General features: G+C 44.3%; 2 protein-coding genes across 2 annotated transcripts; both read right to left on the bottom strand.

The window, feature by feature from the left end:
• Nucleotides 1-719: 719 nt before the first annotated feature.
• Nucleotides 720-12,266, bottom strand: LOC109883109 (melanopsin-B-like). The gene is made up of 9 exons (XM_031787217.1): nt 11,746-12,266; nt 10,555-10,678; nt 9,141-9,291; nt 8,815-8,954; nt 3,070-3,208; nt 2,678-2,792; nt 2,310-2,390; nt 1,532-2,108; nt 720-1,416 (listed from the first exon to the last, which is right to left on the bottom strand). The coding sequence occupies exons 2-9, from the start codon at nt 10,673-10,675 to the stop codon at nt 1,184-1,186; spliced, it is 1,557 nt and encodes a 518-aa protein (XP_031643077.1). The 5' UTR covers nt 10,676-10,678; nt 11,746-12,266; the 3' UTR covers nt 720-1,183.
• A 1,496-nt stretch (nt 12,267-13,762) lies between these two features.
• LOC109883116 (glyceraldehyde-3-phosphate dehydrogenase) lies at nt 13,763-18,985 on the bottom strand. The gene is made up of 11 exons (XM_020475161.2): nt 18,902-18,985; nt 18,254-18,299; nt 16,812-16,914; nt 16,423-16,529; nt 16,102-16,192; nt 15,778-15,893; nt 15,579-15,660; nt 15,033-15,184; nt 14,625-14,703; nt 14,182-14,363; nt 13,763-14,088 (listed from the first exon to the last, which is right to left on the bottom strand). Exons 2-11 carry the CDS (start codon nt 18,274-18,276, stop codon nt 14,019-14,021), a joined length of 1,005 nt encoding a protein of 334 aa, XP_020330750.1. The 5' UTR covers nt 18,277-18,299; nt 18,902-18,985; the 3' UTR covers nt 13,763-14,018.
• Nucleotides 18,986-20,067: the final 1,082 nt, after the last annotated feature.

Below are 20,067 nucleotides of genomic sequence, written 5' to 3' on the forward strand. Positions count from 1 at the left end.
TTGTTTTTACAGTTTTGATACTTATGACAATGTGATACTTAATATTCTGGCACATCAGCATGTCTTTGTTTATGAAACCATACTGAAGTACAATTTCATGAAATGCCCCACATCTGTCATTTTAACAACTGTCCTCCTTTAAAACAACTGGTTACAATATTATGACTTGTGTTTTTTTCCCCTCTGTGGCCCTAATATTCTATCATTTTATATATAGCCTTATAGTCTATGGGAAACTGTAAATTATCTAATGATAGCAACATCTAAAAATCTTTTTTTATCCAAAATCATTGAAATTAATGATCACAAACGTTTAAATAATAACAGTGGGTCTAGTTATATGTGATAACAATGTATAGTGAGCAGTGAAATAACTATTGGTTTCCATTTGTGGTGACTGCTGACTGACATTAGGGATGAGATTAAATAGATCCTGGAATTTAGCCTGGTCTGGAGCAGGCTAGCTCCACAGAATAAATCTCCATGGTAATTTATACCATAACATATCCTCCTGCCCCCTATCCATCTTTAGTGCAACCGGATTACGGATCAATTGAGCCAGGATCACCAAGATATCCTGGCTTAATCCCGTATCCTAGTTTTGTGCAACAGGCCCCTGGGAAGCTACCGTAAATACACAAGTAGCTGGTTTTCTGTGCCCAGTAGGCTACGAACAGTTCCATAAGGCCTCTTTTATGGTCACACCATAGGCAACAAGATTTTCCCACTTGGCTCGATTTTATTTTGTTACAAAATACACACATACAATTTTACACACTATTCTATTGAATGAAACTATAATGTGAACCATAACCCACAGGCCTATCAGGACAGTTGACAAAGACAACAAAAAAACTACAAAATAGACTAAAATAAAAGATGGAATACCATTTTCAAAACTGCAGCAGACATCTTGTTGGTGCTTAGATATAAAGGAAAAAATACACACAATATGTAAAAATACAACATAGTGTATATTTTACATATCATAATTGTTGGTTATATAATAATACTAATGTTTTGGCTACATTTAAAAAAGAGTCACTACTCAAAACACTCACTATGATACAATACTCTGGTTGTTCTTACACAAAACATGTTTTATTTTAAAGCTGTTTTTAAAGAGGCCTCTGCTCCTAAACACCTCCATCCTCTCAACATCTCTTATCCATCTCTCCCTCTATCACTCGGTCATCAGACTACTAGAGGTGGAACCCCCCATCTCTCTCCCTGCTTCGCTCAGACTCTGCCCATCCATGTTGACCTGTGTGTCCAGCGAGGCCACGCCCAGTGCGTCCCACCCCACCGAGATGGTGTCACCAGCCCTCTCTTTCTTCCCCAACTCCACCATGGGCATGGCCTTGGGGTTGCTCCTCCCTCGCCAGCTGTGGCAGTAGGAGAGGCTGCCTTTGGGGGCTGAGGAGAGAAAGAGGAGAAGAGAGAGAGAGAGAAAGAAAATGTGTGAGAGAGAGAGTTATCAGTCATTCTGCACCTGTCCAGTCCACACCTGTAGCTATGAAAGACTCCTTACTGTCAGAGTAGCTCCCTGCTCTTCCCTGCATTCTCCTCCTCTCCCCGTTCTGTCTCCCAAACAGCATGTCGTACACATCCTCTCTGAACTCCTTGTTCATGATCTGGTAGATGAAAGGGTTAATCATGCAGTGAGACTTGGCAAACATTGCTGGTATCAGAGACACCATAGGTGGCAAGCAGGACACCGGCTGGTTGCGCCCTGTCTCCGACTCCCCCTCTTGGCCTGGGGCTGAACTGCGCGTGGAAGCAGCAGGCAGACTGTGGCCTAAGCCAGAATAGGAGTATGGATCTGGGTTGGTCACGTCCCGCAAGGATTCTCCAGGGTCGTAGTAGACACTTCCGTAGTTGCTTCCGTAGTTTTCTGTGGAGGTCCAATTGAGGAGACCCATAATGCTGGGGATGTTTGGGAAGGCTGAGGCCATCCCGGTGGATCCTCTAGTCCCCATGGAGGGGCCTCCTCCCTGCATGGCCTCCCCGGCCCAATGCTCCTCCTTGGGGGCCAAGGCAGAGTAGAGGGAGACAATGGCATAGGGAGTCCAGGATAAGAGGAAGGTGGAGCACACCACAGCTGCTATCTGGGACAGACAGACAATACATGAAACAACAGAAAGATATAATGTGCTGTCTGTACTTACACACTTGTTACAATGTTAATACAAAAGTTATTCCCTGGTAGTTCCTCTGCCTGGAATAAAGCAGATGTTACGACATCTTTCATTTCAATTCAGTAACTAAGCTTCTAACTAAGCTTCTAACATAGTCTGCTTTCCACATACCTTTGTGAGTCTCAGGTCTTTGTTGGTGTGAGTGACAGTTGAGGAGGGAATAGATGCCAGAGCGCGACTAGAACGGTAAACCTACACAGAGAGACATGTCAGTAAACACAAACAAATGCACAAGGGCCACGCTCGCTAGACCACCAGTTGGCTACAGCTATTGAGTCCACCATCACGGTAATAGATCATGCTTGCTGGACTGTACTCAGCATGCATTCCATACGTTATAGTGTGCCCCACTGAAAATATGCCAGGACAATTGATTGATTGACAATCAATGAGTTACATGGCATGCTGTTTTCTGTAGAGTCTGAGTTGAGTTCCCTGGACTCTCCCCTACTGAATCAGCTGGGTGCAGTTTCTCTCACCGTCAGCAGAATGGTCATGTAGGAGGCGACGATGGTCAGTGTGGGGAGAAAGAAGCACATGATCAGAATCAGCAAGATGTAGAGCCTGTCGATCAAAGATGACCTCATCCCCCACCTCAAAGAAAAGAGGAAGAAGAAGATGTATATTTATACATACTTTTATAACCTCGTACCCAGGCTGCATTGCTGCTGCTGGATGAGATGAATGCCTTAATAACTGCAGACTCACTCTCTCACTCACTCACTCACTCACTCACTCACACTCACACACACACACACACACACACACACACACACACACACACACACACACACACACACACACACACACACACACACACACACACACACACACATCAAAACAGAGTCTATTAAGAGAGAGTCAGGAGTACCAGTTGATGGTGCAGCTGGTCCCAAAGGGCTCTGGTCCGTAGCTGCCGAAGCCAAAAACAGGCAGGGAGGCCCAGAATAGAGAGTAGAACCACACCAGCCCTATGGACATGGACATGTGACGTCTCTCGATCCACTGACCTGGTAGAGAGAGATGGAGGAATGTTATTATTTTATTTCACCATTATTTATTCTCATTAAGATCTATTTTTTGAGAGACACCTGATTGTCCAGCATGTACTATATTATAACCAGACACATAGGAGAGGGATATGAATAAAGTGAAGCACGTTTTTCATTTATTTTAGCAGGGAGTCTCATTGAGACCAAGGTATCTGTTGCAAGTGAGCCCTGAAAATGGTTGCTAGTAGTTGAAATGGTTGTGTGTGATATTTACGGTTTTTCATTTCTTTATGTAGTGTTGCATGTTGGTAGCCCAGACATGAACCCTGCCTGACATTAACCCTGCCTGACATTAACCCTGCCTGACATGAACCCTGCCTGACATGAACCCTGCCTGACATGAACCCTGCCTGACATGAACCCTGCCTGACATGAACCCTGCCTGACATGAACCCTGCCTGACATGAACCCTGCCTGACATGAACCCTGCCTGACATGAACCCTGCCTGACATTCACCCTGCCTGACATTCACCCTGCCTGACATTAACCCTGCCTGACATTAACCCTGCCTGACATGAACCCTGCCTGACATTAACCCTGCCTGACATTAACCCTGCCTGACATTAACCCTGCCTGACATTAACCCTGCCTGACATTAACCCTGCCTGACATGAACCCTGCCTGACATGAACCCTGCCTGACATGAACCCTGCCTGACTGTAACCCTGCCTGACATTAACCCTGCCTGACATGAACCCTGCCTGACATGAACCCTGCCTGACATGAACCCTGCCTGACATGAACCCTGCCTGACATGAACCCTGCCTGACATGAACCCTGCCTGACATGAACCCTGCCTGACATTAACCCTGCCTGACATTAACCCTGCCTGACATGAACCCTGCCTGACATTAACCCTGCCTGACATTAACCCTGCCTGACATTAACCCTGCCTGACATTAACCCTGCCTGACATTAACCCTGCCTGACATTAACCCTTCCCTTCCTTTAAAAAAAAGTGCTACCTTTATTTAACCAGGCAAGTCAGTTAAGAACAAATTCTTATTTTCAAAGACGGCCTAGGAACAGTGGGTTAACTGGCCTAGGAACAGTGGGTTAACTGGCCTAGGAACAGTGGGTTAACTGGCCTAGGAACAGTGGGTTAACTGCCTTGTTCAGGGGCAGAACGACAGATTTTTACCTTGTCAGCTCCGGGATTCAATCTTGCAACCTTTTGGTTACTAGTCCAGCACTCTAACCACTAGGCCACCTTCCCTTTCCCATAGCTACCTGCGTGACTACCCCTAACCAGCAATACAATAACATCATTGCTGCCTAGTGTCTACATAACTGAAAAGTCATCTCCAGGTCAACAAGATCAAGCTGGAGTCTGGCCCAATCAAAAATATCAAAAACTGCACTTACAATAGTGCCCCCAATTATCTCTACAACGTGGGCATGAAGAAAGAGTCGGACATACAGACAAACAGATTATAAACTACACTACATGACCAAAGGTATGTGGACACCTGCTCGTCCAACATCTCATTCCAAAATCATGGGCATTGGTATTGGTATTTTATTTGGATCCCCATTAGCTGTTGCAAAAGCAGCAGCTACTCTCCCTGTGGTCCACATAAAACATGAAACATAATACAGAACATTAATAGACAAGAACAGAACTACATAAATTTTTTTAAAGGCACACGTAGCCTACATGTCAATAACATACACACAAACTGTCTAGGTCAAATAAGGGAGAGGCGTGGTGCCGTGAGGTGTTGCTTTATCTGCTTTTTGCAACCAGGTTTGCTGTTTATTTGAGCAATATGAGATGGAAGGAAGTTCCAAGCAACAAGGGCTCTATATAATATTGTACACTTTCTTGAATTTGTTCTGGATTTGGGGTCTGTGAAAAGACCCCTTGGTGGCATGTTTGGTGGGATAAGTGTGTGTGTGTCAGAGTTGTGTGTAAATTGACAATGCAAACAGTTTGGGATTTTCAACACATGAATGTTTCTTATAAAGTGAAGTGATGCTGCAGTCAGTCTCTCCTCAACTCTTAGCCAAGAGAGACTGGCATGCATCATATGTATATCAGCCCTCTGATTACAATGAAGAGAAAAACGTGCCGCTCTGTTCTGGGTCAGCTGCAGCTTAAATAGGTCTTCACTTGCAGCACTGGACCACACGACAAATATGGAGTTGGAGTTGAATAATATGGAATTGGTCCCCCTTTGCTGCTATAACAGCCTCCACTCTTCTGGGAATGCTTTCCACTAGATGTAGTAACATTGCTGCAGGGCCTTGCTTCCATTCAGCTACAATAGCATTAGTGAGGTCTGGCACTGATGTTGGGCGATTAGGCCTGGCTCGCAGTCGGCGTTCCAATTCATCCCAAAGGTGTTCCATGGGGTTGAGGTCAGGGCTCTGTGCAGGCCAGTCATGTTCTTCCACACCGATCTCAACAAACCATTTCTGTATGGACCTCGCTTTGTGCATGGTGGCATTGTCATGCTGAAACAGGAAAGTGCTGCCACAAAGTTGGAAGCACAGAATCGTCTAGAATATCATTGTATGATGTAGCATTAAGATTTCCCTTCAGTGGAACTAAGGGACCTAGCCCGAACCATGGAAAAAAACAACCTGACCATTATTCCTCCTCCACCCAACATTACAGTTGGCACTATGCATTCGGGCAGGTAGCGTTCTCCTGACATCCACCAAACCAAGATTAGTTCGTCGGACTGCCAGATGGTGAAGCGTTTACACTGCTCCAGAGTCCAATGGCAGCAAGCTTTACTCCACAAACAGTTATTGCGCTGACTTTGTTTCCAGAGGCAGTTTGGAACTCGGTAGTGTGTTTTGCAACAGAGGACAGACGATTTTTACGAGCGACATGCTTCAGCACTTGGCAATCTCGTTCTGTGACATTGGGTGGCCAACCACTTCACACTTCACTTCCACTTCACAATAACAGCACTTACAATTGACCTGGTCAGCTCTAGCAGGGTAGACATTTGATGAACTGACTTGTTGGAAAGGTGGCATCTTATGACGGTGCCACATTGAAAGTCACTGAGCTCTTCAGTAAGGCCATTCTCCTGCTTATGTTTGTCTATGGAGATTGCATGGCTGTGTGCTCAATTTTATACACCTGTCAGCAACAGGTGTGGCTAAAATTGCCGAATCCACTAATTTGAAGGGGAGTCCACATACTTTTGTATATATAGTGTATGTTTAGATTAGATCATTAAATGCAGAGGTTCTGTTCAATATTCTGTTCAAAATCAATCATCTGACATGCTAAGTATAAAGGGCATATTCAAAGCAAGGGCCTTGTTTATGCTCTGACCCACTGACGAAAGCCTCAGGGAAAACCAGGAAGTCAATGAGGCCACTAAAAGGGGTCAGGGGTCAACAACATCCTTTTGTGTCACCCCTTTTGTTCTCTCAATTGAGTATCAGACATGTATTTCAAGTAATGAAATGTTTGAAGAAATATCAGATAAGGATTTTTTATTTATTTATTTATTTATTTTACCTTTATTTAACCAGGTAGGCAAGTTGAGAACAAGTTCTCATTTACAATTGCGACCTGGCCAAGATAAAGCAAAGCAGTTCGACAGATAAAACGACACAGAGTTACACATGGAGTAAAAACAAACATACAGTCAATAATGCAGTATAAACAAGTCTATATACAATGTGAGCAAATGAGGTGAGAAGGGAGGTAAAGGCAAAAAAGGCCATGATGGCAAAGTAAATACAATATAGCAAGTAAAATACTGGAATGGTAGTTTTGCAATGGAAGAAAGTGCAAAGTAGAAATAAAAAAATAATGGGGTGCAAAGGAGCAAAATAAATAAATAAATTCAAATTAAATACAGTTGGGAAAGAGGTAGTTGTTTGGGCTAAATTATAGGTGGGCTATGTACAGGTGCAGTAATCTGTGAGCTGCTCTGACAGTTGGTGCTTAAAGCTAGTGAGGGAGATAAGTGTTTCCAGTTTCAGAGATTTTTGTAGTTCGTTCCAGTCATTGGCAGCAGAGAACTGGAAGGAGAGGCGGCCAAAGAAAGAATTGGTTTTGGGGGTGACTAGAGAGATATACCTGCTGGAGCGTGTGCTACAGGTGGGAGATGCTATGGTGACCAGCGAGCTGAGATAAGGGGGGACTTTACCTAGCAGGGTCTTGTAGATGACATGGAGCCAGTGGGTTTGGCGACGAGTATGAAGCGAGGGCCAGCCAACGAGAGCGTACAGGTCGCAATGGTGGGTAGTATATGGGGCTTTGGTGATAAAACGGATTGCACTGTGATAGACTGCATCCAATTTGTTGAGTAGGGTATTGGAGGCTATTTTGTAAATGACATCGCCAAAGTCGAGGATTGGTAGGATGGTCAGTTTTACAAGGGTATGTTTGGCAGCATGAGTGAAGGATGCTTTGTTGCGAAATAGGAAGCCAATTCTAGATTTAACTTTGGATTGGAGATGTTTGATATGGGTCTGGAAGGAGAGTTTACAGTCTAACCAGACACCTAAGTATTTGTAGTTGTCCACGTATTCTAAGTCAGAGCCGTCCAGAGTAGTGATGTTGGACAGGCGGGTAGGTGCAGGTAGCGATCGGTTGAAGAGCATGCATTTAGTTTTACTTGTATTTAAGAGCAATTGGAGGCCACGGAAGGAGAGTTGTATGGCATTGAAGCTTGCCTGGAGGGTTGTTAACACAGTGTCCAAAGAAGGGCCGGAAGTATACAGAATGGTGTCGTCTGCGTAGAGGTGGATCAGGGACTCACCAGCAGCAAGAGCGGCCTCATTGATGTATACAGAGAAGAGAGTCGGTCCAAGAATTGAACCCTGTGGCACCCCCATAGAGACTGCCAGAGGTCCGGACAGCAGACCCTCCGATTTGACACACTGAACTCTATCAGAGAAGTAGTTGGTGAACCAGGCGAGGCAATCATTTGAGAAACCAAGGCTGTCGAGTCTGCCGATGAGGATATGGTGATTGACAGAGTCGAAAGCCTTGGCCAGATCAATGAATACGGCTGCACAGTAATGTTTCTTATCGATGGCGGTTAAGATATCGTTTAGGACCTTGAGCGTGGCTGAGGTGCACCCATGACCAGCTCTGAAACCGGATTGCATAGCAGAGAAGGTATGGTGAGATTCGAAATGGTCGGTAATCTGTTTGTTGACTTGGCTTTCGAAGACCTTAGAAAGGCACGGTAGGATAGATATAGGTCTGTAGCAGTTTGGGTCAAGAGTGTCCCCTCCTTTGAACAGGGGGATGACCGCAGCTGCTTTCCAATCTTTTGGAATCTCAGACGACACGAAAGAGAGGTTGAACAGGCTAGTAATAGGGGTGGCAACAATTTCGGCAGATAATTTTAGAAAGAAAGGGTCCAGATTGTCTAGCCCGGCTGATTTGTAGGGGTCCAGATTTTGCAGGATGAAGGATAAATGTAGCCTACGGAAGCTAAATGTTTTTGGGATTCAACAACACTTTATCATTGTCTTCCCAAGGGAAAATATGTAAGAAATGTATCAAATGAAGAATATAATAAGTATGTACACACAACTCAAAAAGAGAGCAAAAAGAAATGAAGGGAATCCCACTGACCGTATCTGAAGCTGCAGATCTTGAGGCAGCGGTCCAGAGAGATGAGACAGGTGGTGATGAGGGAGCCGATCCCAAAAACAAAGCCCTGCAACCCGTACCACAGGCACCCTGCTTCCCCAAACACCCAGCCATGGGACACACTGGTGGACCAGAGGAGGAGTTAAAGACCTGATAATGATCATTGGTCGTTGGAACACTAAGCACCTTGTCTGATTCATGGGTCAATTGATCTGGATAAAAGACATCTGCATCATATCATTCTGTCTAGTTTGATATTCATACTATCAGTATGGGGGATTGAAGATTGGTTGACAGGAATTGCTCACCTGGAAATTATGAGGCATGGCGCCCCCAAGAGGCTGTATCCAAAATCACAGATGGCCAGGTTAATAGTCATGAGTTCTGGTGGTCTGAGTTTCTTCTTCTTTCTACAGTAAACCAACAGCACTATGCCATTTCCAACCACTGACACTACACCTGGAGAAGAAGAGAGGAGAGAAGGAAGAGAGGAGCGGGGAGATAGGAGGTTTGAAGCGACAGGGAGAGAGAGAAAGATAGAAGCATAGAGACAGACCAGCTCACTGTCTGCTCTTGGGTATAATAAGGGTCAGTAAACCGTCTGTCATTTAATATTTCAACCACTGCTACCTTCCTGACCCCTCAACCCACTATGCGGCTTTGGAAGCATCGGGGAACCAATCCAAAGTGAATAAATGCTCTAGCTGAATCGACATGGTTGCTGGTTGGCTGGCCAGTGGGGTGCAGGGTGCTGTTCATAGAATCATTTGATTTGTTGTGTAGGTAATTATTGGGAGCAACAGGTATGGAATGTTCCATGCTGTGATTCCTCATGTGTATTCTCTCCTCTCTTCTTTCCTCTCACCTTTCCTCTCTCCTTTCCACTCTCCTCTCTCATTTCCTCTCTCATCTCTCTGTGTATCCTCTGTCCTTTATGTATCCTCTTTCCTTTCCTTTCTCCCCTGTCCTCTTTCCTTTCCTCTCTCTATGTATCCTCTCTCCTCTGTCCTCTCTTCTCTCTGTGTATCCTCTCCTCTCTGGTGTGACCCTGGGGTTGCTATGCTAATACACTTTGTATTCAGTCTGTCTCCACAGCTCCGTAATGGAAACAGTCATAGAGAGTTAGATCACTGACTGACTTGATCAGAAAGGTTGATCCTGATGGATGACAGATCTGTGTTGAAACAAAGTAAACCCATTCAGCCATCTGCGTAGGCTCTAGATTCCGATGATTAAGATGTGAAAAGCTGTTGCCCAGCTTATATATCGAAACCCTTTCAGTCCTCTGGGATCAAATTAGATTTTGTTCATATTGTTTTTTTGTCTTGATTTATCTGAACCAAATTTCACCCCCATAAATATACCTTATGCCAAGCCTAATACTTCTACACTGTACATATTATGTTCTGATTATTCTACCAGTGAGTTACTCAGGAGGAATACCAACCAAACTCTGACATTAACTGACACCAACACTGAATCTCTCGTCTGTGATGAGGAGAGATGCCTAATTTCAAATCAACCAACAACCCTGAGCCTCTATGCCCAAGTCTCTAGACACTTGTATAGATCTGAAATTATTTGATGTAGTATGGTAATATCTTAAACTTGCCCTCTACGCTTTGAGGATTTTTCACCATATTTCTATCAGTGGTTAGAGGGTATAGGGGTATAGTGTCTAGGGGGTGAATGTGTTGTAGGCAGATGGTAGATTTGACTCACCTGTGAGGATGAGGAAGATGGCAACTCCCAGGTCAGTGCTGGGGGAGAGGTGAGAAAGGAAGGCAGGAGGGATGGAGGATGGGACAGAGCCCCTCCACGAGCCATTTCCTCCCAGAGACATCAACTGGTGGAGAAAATAAGACAGAGAGAGATTTTACTGTAAAGCCCAGTAGATAGAAGAGGTCAAAAGAGAGAGGAGGAGAGTAACGTACTGAGACAGAGAATGTGCTAGAAAGTGGAAGGTAAGAGGATTTAACCCCCTAGACATGCACAGAAAAACAGAGTGAGAGTTAGAGATGTTAAATACCCTATAGTATTAGCTAACGCGGATATAGACAGAGAAAGAGAGATGGTGGGGTAGAGACAGCAATGGTGGGGTAGTTATATATTGATGGAGAGAGCAAAAAAGAGAAGAGGCGAGAGGAGAAGGGAGAGTAGAGGGGAAAGTTTAGAGGAGAGCAGAGAGGGTAGGGGAGAGTAGAGGGGAAAGTTTAGAGGAGAGCAGAGAGGGTAGGGGAGAGGAGAGGGGAAAGGGTAGAGGAGAGCAGAGAGGGTAGGGGAGAGTAGAGGGGAAAGTTTAGAGGAGAGCAGAGAGGGTAGGGGAGAGGAGAGGGGAAAGGGTAGAGGAGAGCAGAGAGGGTAGGGGAGAGGAGAGGGGAAAGGGTAGAGGAGAGCAGAGAGGGTAGGGGAAAGGGTAGAGGAGAGCAGAGAGGGTAGGGGAGAGGAGATGGGAAAGGGTAGAGGAGAGCAGAGAGGGTAGGGGAGAGGAGAGGGGAAAGGGTAGAGGAGAGCAGAGAGGGTAGGGGAGAGGAGAGGGGAAAGTTTAGAGGAGAGCAGAGAGGGTAGGGGAGAGGAGAGGGGAAAGGGTAGAGGAGAGCAGAGAGGGTAGGGGAAAGGGTAGAGGAGAGCAGAGAGGGTAGGGGAGAGGAGAGGGGAGACAGGGGGTGAGCCAGTATATTACAGCCAGAAATGTGTAAAAGTAAGAAGTGCACAATCAGGGGAAAAGTGGAGAATTGGAAAAGCAGGAAGAGAAAAAGAGAGACAGACAATTGAAACACACAACTATTATCACAGAATCAAACTCACTTTTCAGTTCAAAGCTGAAAGGAGATCACTCACACACACACACACACACACACTAATGAGAAATCAACAGGTGACACACACACCAAGAGGAGCATTCTTACTCACCTTCCTCTTCGTCTGTCAACCTGACCCTCTCTACCTCTCTTTTTTACTTCCTATCTCACTCTTTTGTTCAGTCTGTCTGTGTTGTGAGTTAAGCTCTTTTTTAAATCTTAAGCCTCTGTCAATTTTTGTGCTCTATTTCTGAGAAGAGTAAATCAACTTGCTGTCGACAATCTGGCGGAGAAATGATCAGTGAGTGTGTGGTCTGAAAAGGCACACAGAGGGAAAATAAATGGAAGGATCTGAGCCTTTTTGACCTCCCTCTCTCTCTCTCTCTCACTCTCAATCTCTTTCTCTCGCTCTTCCATGCTCTCTTTCTCTCTCTCTCTCTCTCTCTCTGTGTATCTCTGTCACTCTTTATCTCTCTATCCATTGTTTAAACTGAATGCCGTAGAAGAGATATCACCAATTGTGATATAAGAGCACACATGTAACTGACTCATAATTTGTATGTGTCTGTGTCTAACAATGAGAGCAACAACACCCAGGAGACACACGTCTTCTCTTCAATAAGATTATGGATAGATGGTGATCTGACTACAGGAGAATAATCCTTCTCTTACTGACTGCCATGTCTGAGCATGACGTGAGAGAGAAAGACACTGGGATGTTGAAATAAATACATAGCTTACTGGCTGCAAACTGAACTACAACATTAACCTGATCTTCAAGCCTGCTCTTATGGGGCTTAAAGTCTACCTACACACACAAGTCTGACTTGAAAGGTTACAATAAACTGTGTATGTTTAGAGGTTCAGCTTTACGATCAGAGGATGCCTTGGTGTGTAGCAGTAGGTGTTCAGCCATCAACATGTTCTCTCTCCTGTTGACTCACACCTTAGTCCAGGAAGTCATGCCGTGTTAGTCACTAGTAGAACATGTGACAGCATTTTCACTCATTAAAGCTAACAGACACTAATTCATTACTTATAATTGATTAAGTGGTTCATTTGAAAAATGAATGATATATGATTATCAATTACTATGGACACCCAGTGTTCTCTAAGCCCTTCTGTTCACTAAGCACCAAGTCCACTATAGTGGAGTAAAGTGAAAGCGTGAATACCTCCCTCCGTTCTCTATAGGCACCACAAGTCCACCTAAAGCACCTGATACACACTGTCAAGTTGACTGCAATCAAGCCTCCTGCAGCCCCCATAGGACCACCATGCTGTGAAACCCCTAGTCTAGAGGTTGTTGGTCTCAGAAAAGTAAAGCCCAGTAGAGTTGGCTTACCTCTCTTCCCTTGTCAATACCATCGATTGGGAATATTTTATGAAGGCCAATTGCGTAATCATAATGGTCGGCCATTGTCAACTTTAGTTAGTCATGCCAGAACACCCTTGGCTTAACAAATGGAGCAGGTATTGAACTGAACTGAGGGGTGGGGGGGTGTAGAGAGAAATAATGATTCATCTCAGGAAGGGGGAGAGAAAAATAAGAGAATTTAACACTGATGGAAAAGGAAACTGTGCAGAAAGGGTTTGATTGAACACAAATGTATTAATTTCTACCTTTAAGATTCTGTGTATTGCTACGTATTACACTGTTGGAGCTGAAAACAAGAATGTCGCTGCACCTGCAATAACATCTGCAAATCTGTGTACACGACCAATAAACGTTTGAGTCGAGAAGAGAGAACTGGCAGAGGAAGTGACGCGATCATAGAACTGAAGTTAAAGTGTCTGGGTTGTTTGAAATCCTTGTTCTGTCAAATGCACAGATTCTTACAAGAGTAATCGGATCAGATATATGCTAGCATCAGAGTGAGAACATTCAGATAGATGTTTTAGTTTACAGAGCAACCTCATTGTATAGATACTGTCCCTAAACTACTCCTATGTACCCAGGGTCAGGAATATAGTGTTTCCATTGTGGATGAGTGGTCGATCACGTCAGGTTCCTTAGCTTAATAGAAATAACGAAGGAATTATTTAAGAGTTTGTCCTTTCCCATTATCAACATTTATATACAAAATAATGTTCCTTTTGTCCCATCAAGTGAAAAACAGGAAGCCATATTTACTCAGAGGACTTTTATTCCGCTTCTGAATGAAGCAGGTTCAGTGCAACAAACAGAGTAAATCTCTTCACACCCAGATTCCATCTCACCTTTCACAAGACCAGAACAGGGGCTTTACAATACAAAAATAAATTAGTTGTGATTGTTAGTTATTTGTTTAATGCGGGTAACTTTCTCATGGCAAGGGCGATAGTCCAATCGAATGGGAAATATGTGGTCACATGGCGTAGCGCAGTAGGGTTTGGTTGGTTGCTTTACTCCTTGGTGGCCATGTGAGCCATCAGGTCAATGACGCGGTTGCTGTAGCCAAACTCATTGTCATACCTGGGGAGAGAGGAGAGACACGGTCAGGTTTCTTCACTCAACAAGAATGTGTAGGTGTGTTCGCGAGTATATTTGCAGAGGATGAATGCGTACCATGTGACCAGCTTGACGAAGTGGTCGTTCAGAGCAATGCCAGCGCCGGCATCAAAGATGGAGGAGTGGGTGTCGCCGTTGAAGTCTGAAGAGACAACCTGTTGCTCTGTGTATCCAAGAATTCCCTTCATGGGTCCATCGGCAGCAGCCTTGACAACCTTCTTGATGGCGTCGTAGCTGGCCTGTGGTTCAAGGAAACAAGAGGTGGGTTGTCAAATTGTTCCTAAATTTACAATGCTAACTAATCATGTATCAATTAAGGCATTGTCTTGGCTACTCAACAATGGGCTTTACTGCAAACTTTATTTAAAGATGTGGTCACTGTGTCTAACAACTGGTCCTAGGACAGTGATATCTTTTTGATTGTATTGGCAGGTAAAGTACACCATAGAGACAGACATGTGTATTGGCAGTTTAGTAAGGCAGGGGGAGGGGCTACTCACAGGCTTCTCCAGACGGACGGTCAGGTCCACCACTGAGACGTTGGGGGTGGGGACACGGAAGGCCATGCCAGTGATCTTGCTGTGAGGAAGAAGAGGGGGTGACAGCAGCATAAGGTCAAAGTTAAACTTACTCCTCTACAGTTTGATATACAGACATAATAAATGACTGGTTCTTAGACAGATGTCTGTTTCATTGCTATACATTTTACTATTGATGGAAAACTGTAGTAGTGGCAGACTAGTGTTATAAATGTGTTACTGGTCTAGTTAGAAGTTGTCACAAGTAAATGTACAGCTGTATCAGTGTTTTACTGGTGTCTAGTTAGAGGTTGTGAACTTCTGATACTAGTATTATAATTGTCTTGTTTTACTGGTTGTTATTAGTTATTTAGAGGTTGTGGTACTGACCCGTTCAGCTCGGGGATGACCTTGCCGACAGCCTTGGCTGCTCCGGTGGAGGCAGGGATGATGTTCTGGCTGGCACCACGTCCATCCCTCCACAGCTTTCCAGAAGGACCATCAACAGTCTTCTGGGTGGCGGTGACGGCGTGAACTGTGCTCTGAGAGAGAGATGTTAAGGGAAGAGAGCGGAGTGATCCACATTAAGGAGGTACAGAGGTGGTAGTGGGGGGCGGCTGGATAAGAAAAACAGAGATGGTGTGTTTGTGATCTTAAAAACAGTCCATCCCTTGTACTGTTAGTGTCTTGTGTCGGTGTGAAACCTGTCGTTATGTCAGATTAAGCCCTCTCTAGGTGATTGTTCCCAGGTGTTATGTCAGAGTAAGCCCTCTCTAGGTGATTGTTCCCAGGTGTTATGTCAGAGTAAGCCCTCTCTAGGTGATTGTTCCCAGGTGTTATGTCAGAGTAAGCCCTCTCTAGGTGATTGTTCCCAGGTGTTATGTCAGAGTAAGCCCTCTCTAGGTGATTGTTCCCAGGTGTTGTTTTAATCCGTACCATCAGACCCTCAATGATGTGGTAGTTATCGTGGATGACCTTGGCCAGGGGAGCCAGGCAGTTGGTTGTGCATGAAGCATTGCTGTGGAGAGAGACGTGCTAAATTATAGTCTGAACCGCAACAGAATAGCCAGGCGCTGCAGATAGTATCTGTTAAGTGGAGGGAGTGTGTGTTGAGTCGGAGGGAAGAGGGTCTCACCTGACAACCTTGAGGGAGTTCTCGTACTTCTCGTGGTTGACGCCCATGACAAACATGGGTGCATCAGCGCTGGGAGCAGAGATGACAACCCTCTTGGCACCGCCCTTCAGATGGGTCTGGAGGAGGAGGAGATGTTAGAGTCCAGTACTACATTTTTTGTAGGTTAAATATTGTTGCCTAGTTATTGTATGTATTCAACATAATGCACCACATGCAGGTTAAGCCTGATGGGTAAAGTCATGTTATAAAGGAGTCATTTCTGTTCTAATGATATTCCCATATCATACAGTTCTGGATGCTATGTCTACTGATGGGGATACTTACAGAGGCCTTCTCAATGGTGGTGAAAACACCTGTTGACTCAACTACATAGGTGGCACCAGCATCTCCCCACTTGATGTTAGCTGGGTCTCTCCTGAGAACGAGAGAGAGAGGAGGTTCAGGGTTATGTTATGAGGAAGCAGAGCAGCATGGACTAATAGACTATCATTTATAGTGTTATGAATTCCACAAGGGGGCGCCATTCCATAAGGCCACAAGGGACTTCAGGTCTCTTCTGCATATTCTACAGATGCTGATTTGTATGATTTTTTTTTTATGTGAAAAGAAAAAGTTAATTATTTGTTACTAAATTAATGAACTCACTCGTGGAACACAGTGATTTTGTGTCCATCGATGACCAGCTTGCCACCCTCAGCCTTGACCTCACCGTGGAAACGTCCGTGGGTGGAGTCATACTTGAACATGTAGACCTGAAGAGGGAGGAGGAAGTGAGCCTATTGTTAATAGATCCTAAGTTATGACAGGGCCTTGGTTTGTTCATTGAGGGTGTCAGGGTGACAGCAACATTCAAAGGTCTTGAAGTTAATGAAACCACTTAATAAGTTAGGGTGAAGAAGTAATCTATACATAAGCTCAATATTTCACAAAGTCTTAAAACCTTAATTCTATATACATGTCAGGGATCAGTACATTTTTCTACTGATTCAGTGGGCTAGAAGTCTCTGGTCCATTGTAGGCTTTAGGGTACTCACCATGTAGTCCAGGTCGATGAAGGGGTCGTTGATGGCCACAATCTCAACTCCCTTCTTGGAGTGGAATGCAGCACGGGTCACCAGACGCCCGATACGGCCGAATCTGGGGGACAAGACGATTCATTCCATTAATCATTGATGTCACACCCAGTCCTCAACAATACTACGGAATTTCATAAACCTCTCGCTATTGAAAAACAAATGAAGTTGGGGGACTACCACATCTGTCTCTCCTGTATTCTAATGTAACAGCTGGTGCCTTACTCAGTAGGGAGCCATGTTTCAAAGGTCACAAATAGAAATGTCATGTATACAACTGAACTGACATTTCTGTTCCACAACATTCAGGTAGCACCTGAAGCAAAAGATTGAAAACAGGATATAAAGAGCTTTCAGAGAAATCTCAAATGAACATGTGGTGACCTCAAAATACTGTATTTCCAGAGAAAGAGGACAGGGTTCAGGGGGTTTTGTATCACAGCCAGCAGAGTGAACAGGACTGAGGCTTCACTCTCTGTGGAGTAAAGTCCTGTCTGTGGTAATCCTTCCCCATGAAGTGAGAGGCCTGTTTGATTAGTAGTTACTTTTTAACTAGAAAAATCAGGTTCACAGATAGGCTCTGATACGCACTGTCCTCCGAGAGGTGGAGGGGAGGCGAAGAGGAGGATAGGAGAGGGGGAACTGCAGACCCCCCCCCTCACATATGCGAGTAGTGAGGCCAAAGACACATTTTCTGTAGACTGGACAATAAAACTGTTCTATTCAACTAAGCACAAGGTGATCCCTTGTCTACTAGTGAAAACATCAGAGAACAAGAGACCACCAGAGTGACCATCCCTGGATGTGTGTCTGTTCTGCTAACCAGTGTGTGCCTTCTGCAAAACACAAGTCTTTACACAGTTCCTGCTCTTTAGTCGCCAAGCTAGTTTAGAGTAAGACAGCTATTAAAATGTTCTGATGGTTCAGAATGTCAACAAGACACTACTGTACCCCTGATCTTTCCTCCAAAGGGTGCCTGGCTAAAAAAAGACTGGCACAAGAGGATACAGAGAGGAGGGTCATGTAAGCCAAGCTCCTCTCAGGGCTCGTCTGAATACCACACATCATTGGGGATGACTTGCGCATCATATGAAACTTGTGTTTCTCGCAAACAGAGGGCGGGTCCTTTCGAAGGGGCATCAGTACTCCCTGTGTGAGGTTACCAGGGTACAGCCATTAGTAAGGAATGACGTAATGAAATGTTGATTGTATTCATTCCTATATTTTTGTTTTTATTAGTTGATATTAGCGAGATTGCCATTTCAAATAGATATCTGGTTCAAAAGCGTAAGCTCTGCACTAGGTCAAGCCAGAGTAGGAGATTCTAACCCTGTGTGTGTGGGGGTGATACATTGTTAGATTGTGTGTGTTGTGTTAAGGGGTGAAATGAAAATGTGTCTTACCCATTGACACCTACTTTCACCATTTTGCCTGAGTTGGTCTAGTCCTCTGTGGGGGGAGAGAAGGAGGTAGAAGGAGACATTAGCTATTAAAACAAATATTGACCATCCATTATGGTTTCTGGGGATTTCCATACTTTATGTCGTAGAACTTTGCAGCCGAGTTCCAGCTTTAAGGTAAGCAGAGACATAGAGAACATAGCATAAGAGAATAATAGTATGCCATAGGTTCCCTAGAATAGATAACATACCTGAACAGTATCTACACATCAAATGTCTGCAACTCATAGTAAGTTCATGCAAAGAAGAAAAGTTGCATTTAAAAGCACAGCAAAATGTTTTAAACTGGAATAACATGTGTGATGGTCTATTTAAGCAACAGTTATGAACTTTGAAAGTCTAACTAAACTTTGAGTTCAATCACGGCAGATTGAAGTGACTTTAACAAGAGGGTGAATAATCTTTTCTAAAGCATTTTTTTTTTTAAATAAATGGTCATGCATGAAACAAGTCTTAGAATAAACCAAACAATCGAAAGGTTGTCAGTTTTTGGCTTGACAATCCCTAATCTTATTGCAATCTAGGCTCATATTATCCCCAGCCATTTAATGTAGTTAAATATCCTAATGTAGCCGTTGGTTGGTCATTTACCGTTTGTGAGATGCCTCAATCCTGTCTTACGACTTTCGGGTGTGAGTGGGGACTGTCAGAGCTGGGCTACCTATTTATTTCCACCTTGTATGGACACGCCCCTTTGTGTGCTCCGGGCTCTAAACCCCGCCCCTTTCAGAATGTCAAGGTCCTAAGGAAGTTGTGACGAGTCAGCCTATTATAAATTTAGTGTATGTAGCCTAACAATAAAGCTGTATTAGCTATAGTATGAAAACATTAATTGGATCTTGCTGTGTTCACCCGGTTTTATTTTTATTTAACTAGGTAAGTCAGTTAAGAACAATTTCTTATTTACAATGACAGTCTACTGTGAAACAGTGGGTTAACTGCCTTGTTCAGGGGCAGAATGACACATTTTTACCTTGTCAGCTTGGGGATTTGATCCAGCAACCTTGCGGTCACTGGCCCAATGCTCTAACCACTAGGCTACCTGCCGCCCCTTTCCTGGTATTTAAACTAAAACTGGCCTAAAGTAGCATTGATTTTGTGTGTTCTAGTGAATAGTGTCGGCCTGAATATTGAGTGTGTTCTAGTGAATAGTGTCGGCCTGAATATTGAGTGGGTGATAGTGAATAGTGTCGGCCTGAATATTGAGTGGGTGATAGTGAATAGTGTCGGCCTGAATATTGAGTGGGTGATAGTGAATAGTGTCGGCCTGAATATTGAGTGGGTGATAGTGAATAGTGTCGGCCTGAATATTGAGTGGGTGATAGTGAATAGTGTCGGCCTGAATATTGAGTGGGTGATAGTGAATAGTGTCGGCCTGAATATTGAGTGGGTGATAGTGAATAGTGTCGGCCTGAATATTGAGTGGGTGATAGTGAATAGTGTCGGCCTGAATATTGAGTGGGTGATAGTGAATAGTGTCGGCCTGAATATTGAGTGGGTGATAGTGAATAGTGTCGGCCTGAATATTGAGTGGGTGATAGTGAATAGTGTCGGCCTGAATATTGAGTGGGTGATAGTGAATAGTGTCGGCCTGAATATTGAGTGGGTGATAGTGAATAGTGTCGGCCTGAATATTGAGTGGGTGATAGTGAATAGTGTCGGCCTGAATATTGAGTGGGTGATAGTGAATAGTGTCGGCCTGAATATTGAGTGAAGTGCTTTCACTTTGATTTCTTTTGCTTTCAGGGAAGTTCATC

The sequence above is a fragment of the Oncorhynchus kisutch genome, linkage group LG13, assembly GCF_002021735.2.
Source record: "Oncorhynchus kisutch isolate 150728-3 linkage group LG13, Okis_V2, whole genome shotgun sequence".
NCBI classification, from domain to species: Eukaryota; Metazoa; Chordata; class Actinopteri; order Salmoniformes; family Salmonidae; genus Oncorhynchus; species Oncorhynchus kisutch.

Excerpts from the sequence above, each read along its gene's own strand:
- LOC109883116 (XM_020475161.2), bottom strand. The coding sequence starts at position 18,276 with ATGGTGAAAGTAGGTGTCAATGG. Across the intron at positions 16,530-16,811 it reads TCATCGACCTGGACTACATG|GTCTACATGTTCAAGTATGA; the intron begins GTGAGTACCCTA and ends CTCCCTCTTCAG. Across the intron at positions 14,089-14,181 it reads TTCGTCAAGCTGGTCACATG|GTATGACAATGAGTTTGGCT; the intron begins GTACGCATTCAT and ends CTCTCTCCCCAG.
- LOC109883109 (XM_031787217.1), bottom strand. The coding sequence starts at position 10,675 with ATGTCTCTGGGAGGAAATGGCTCGTGGAGGGGCTCTGTCCCATCCTCC. Across the intron at positions 3,209-8,814 it reads GATCTGCAGCTTCAGATACG|GTCAGTGGATCGAGAGACGT; the intron begins GTCAGTGGGATT and ends TCTCTCTACCAG. Across the intron at positions 2,109-2,309 it reads AAGACCTGAGACTCACAAAG|ATAGCAGCTGTGGTGTGCTC; the intron begins GTATGTGGAAAG and ends TGTCTGTCCCAG.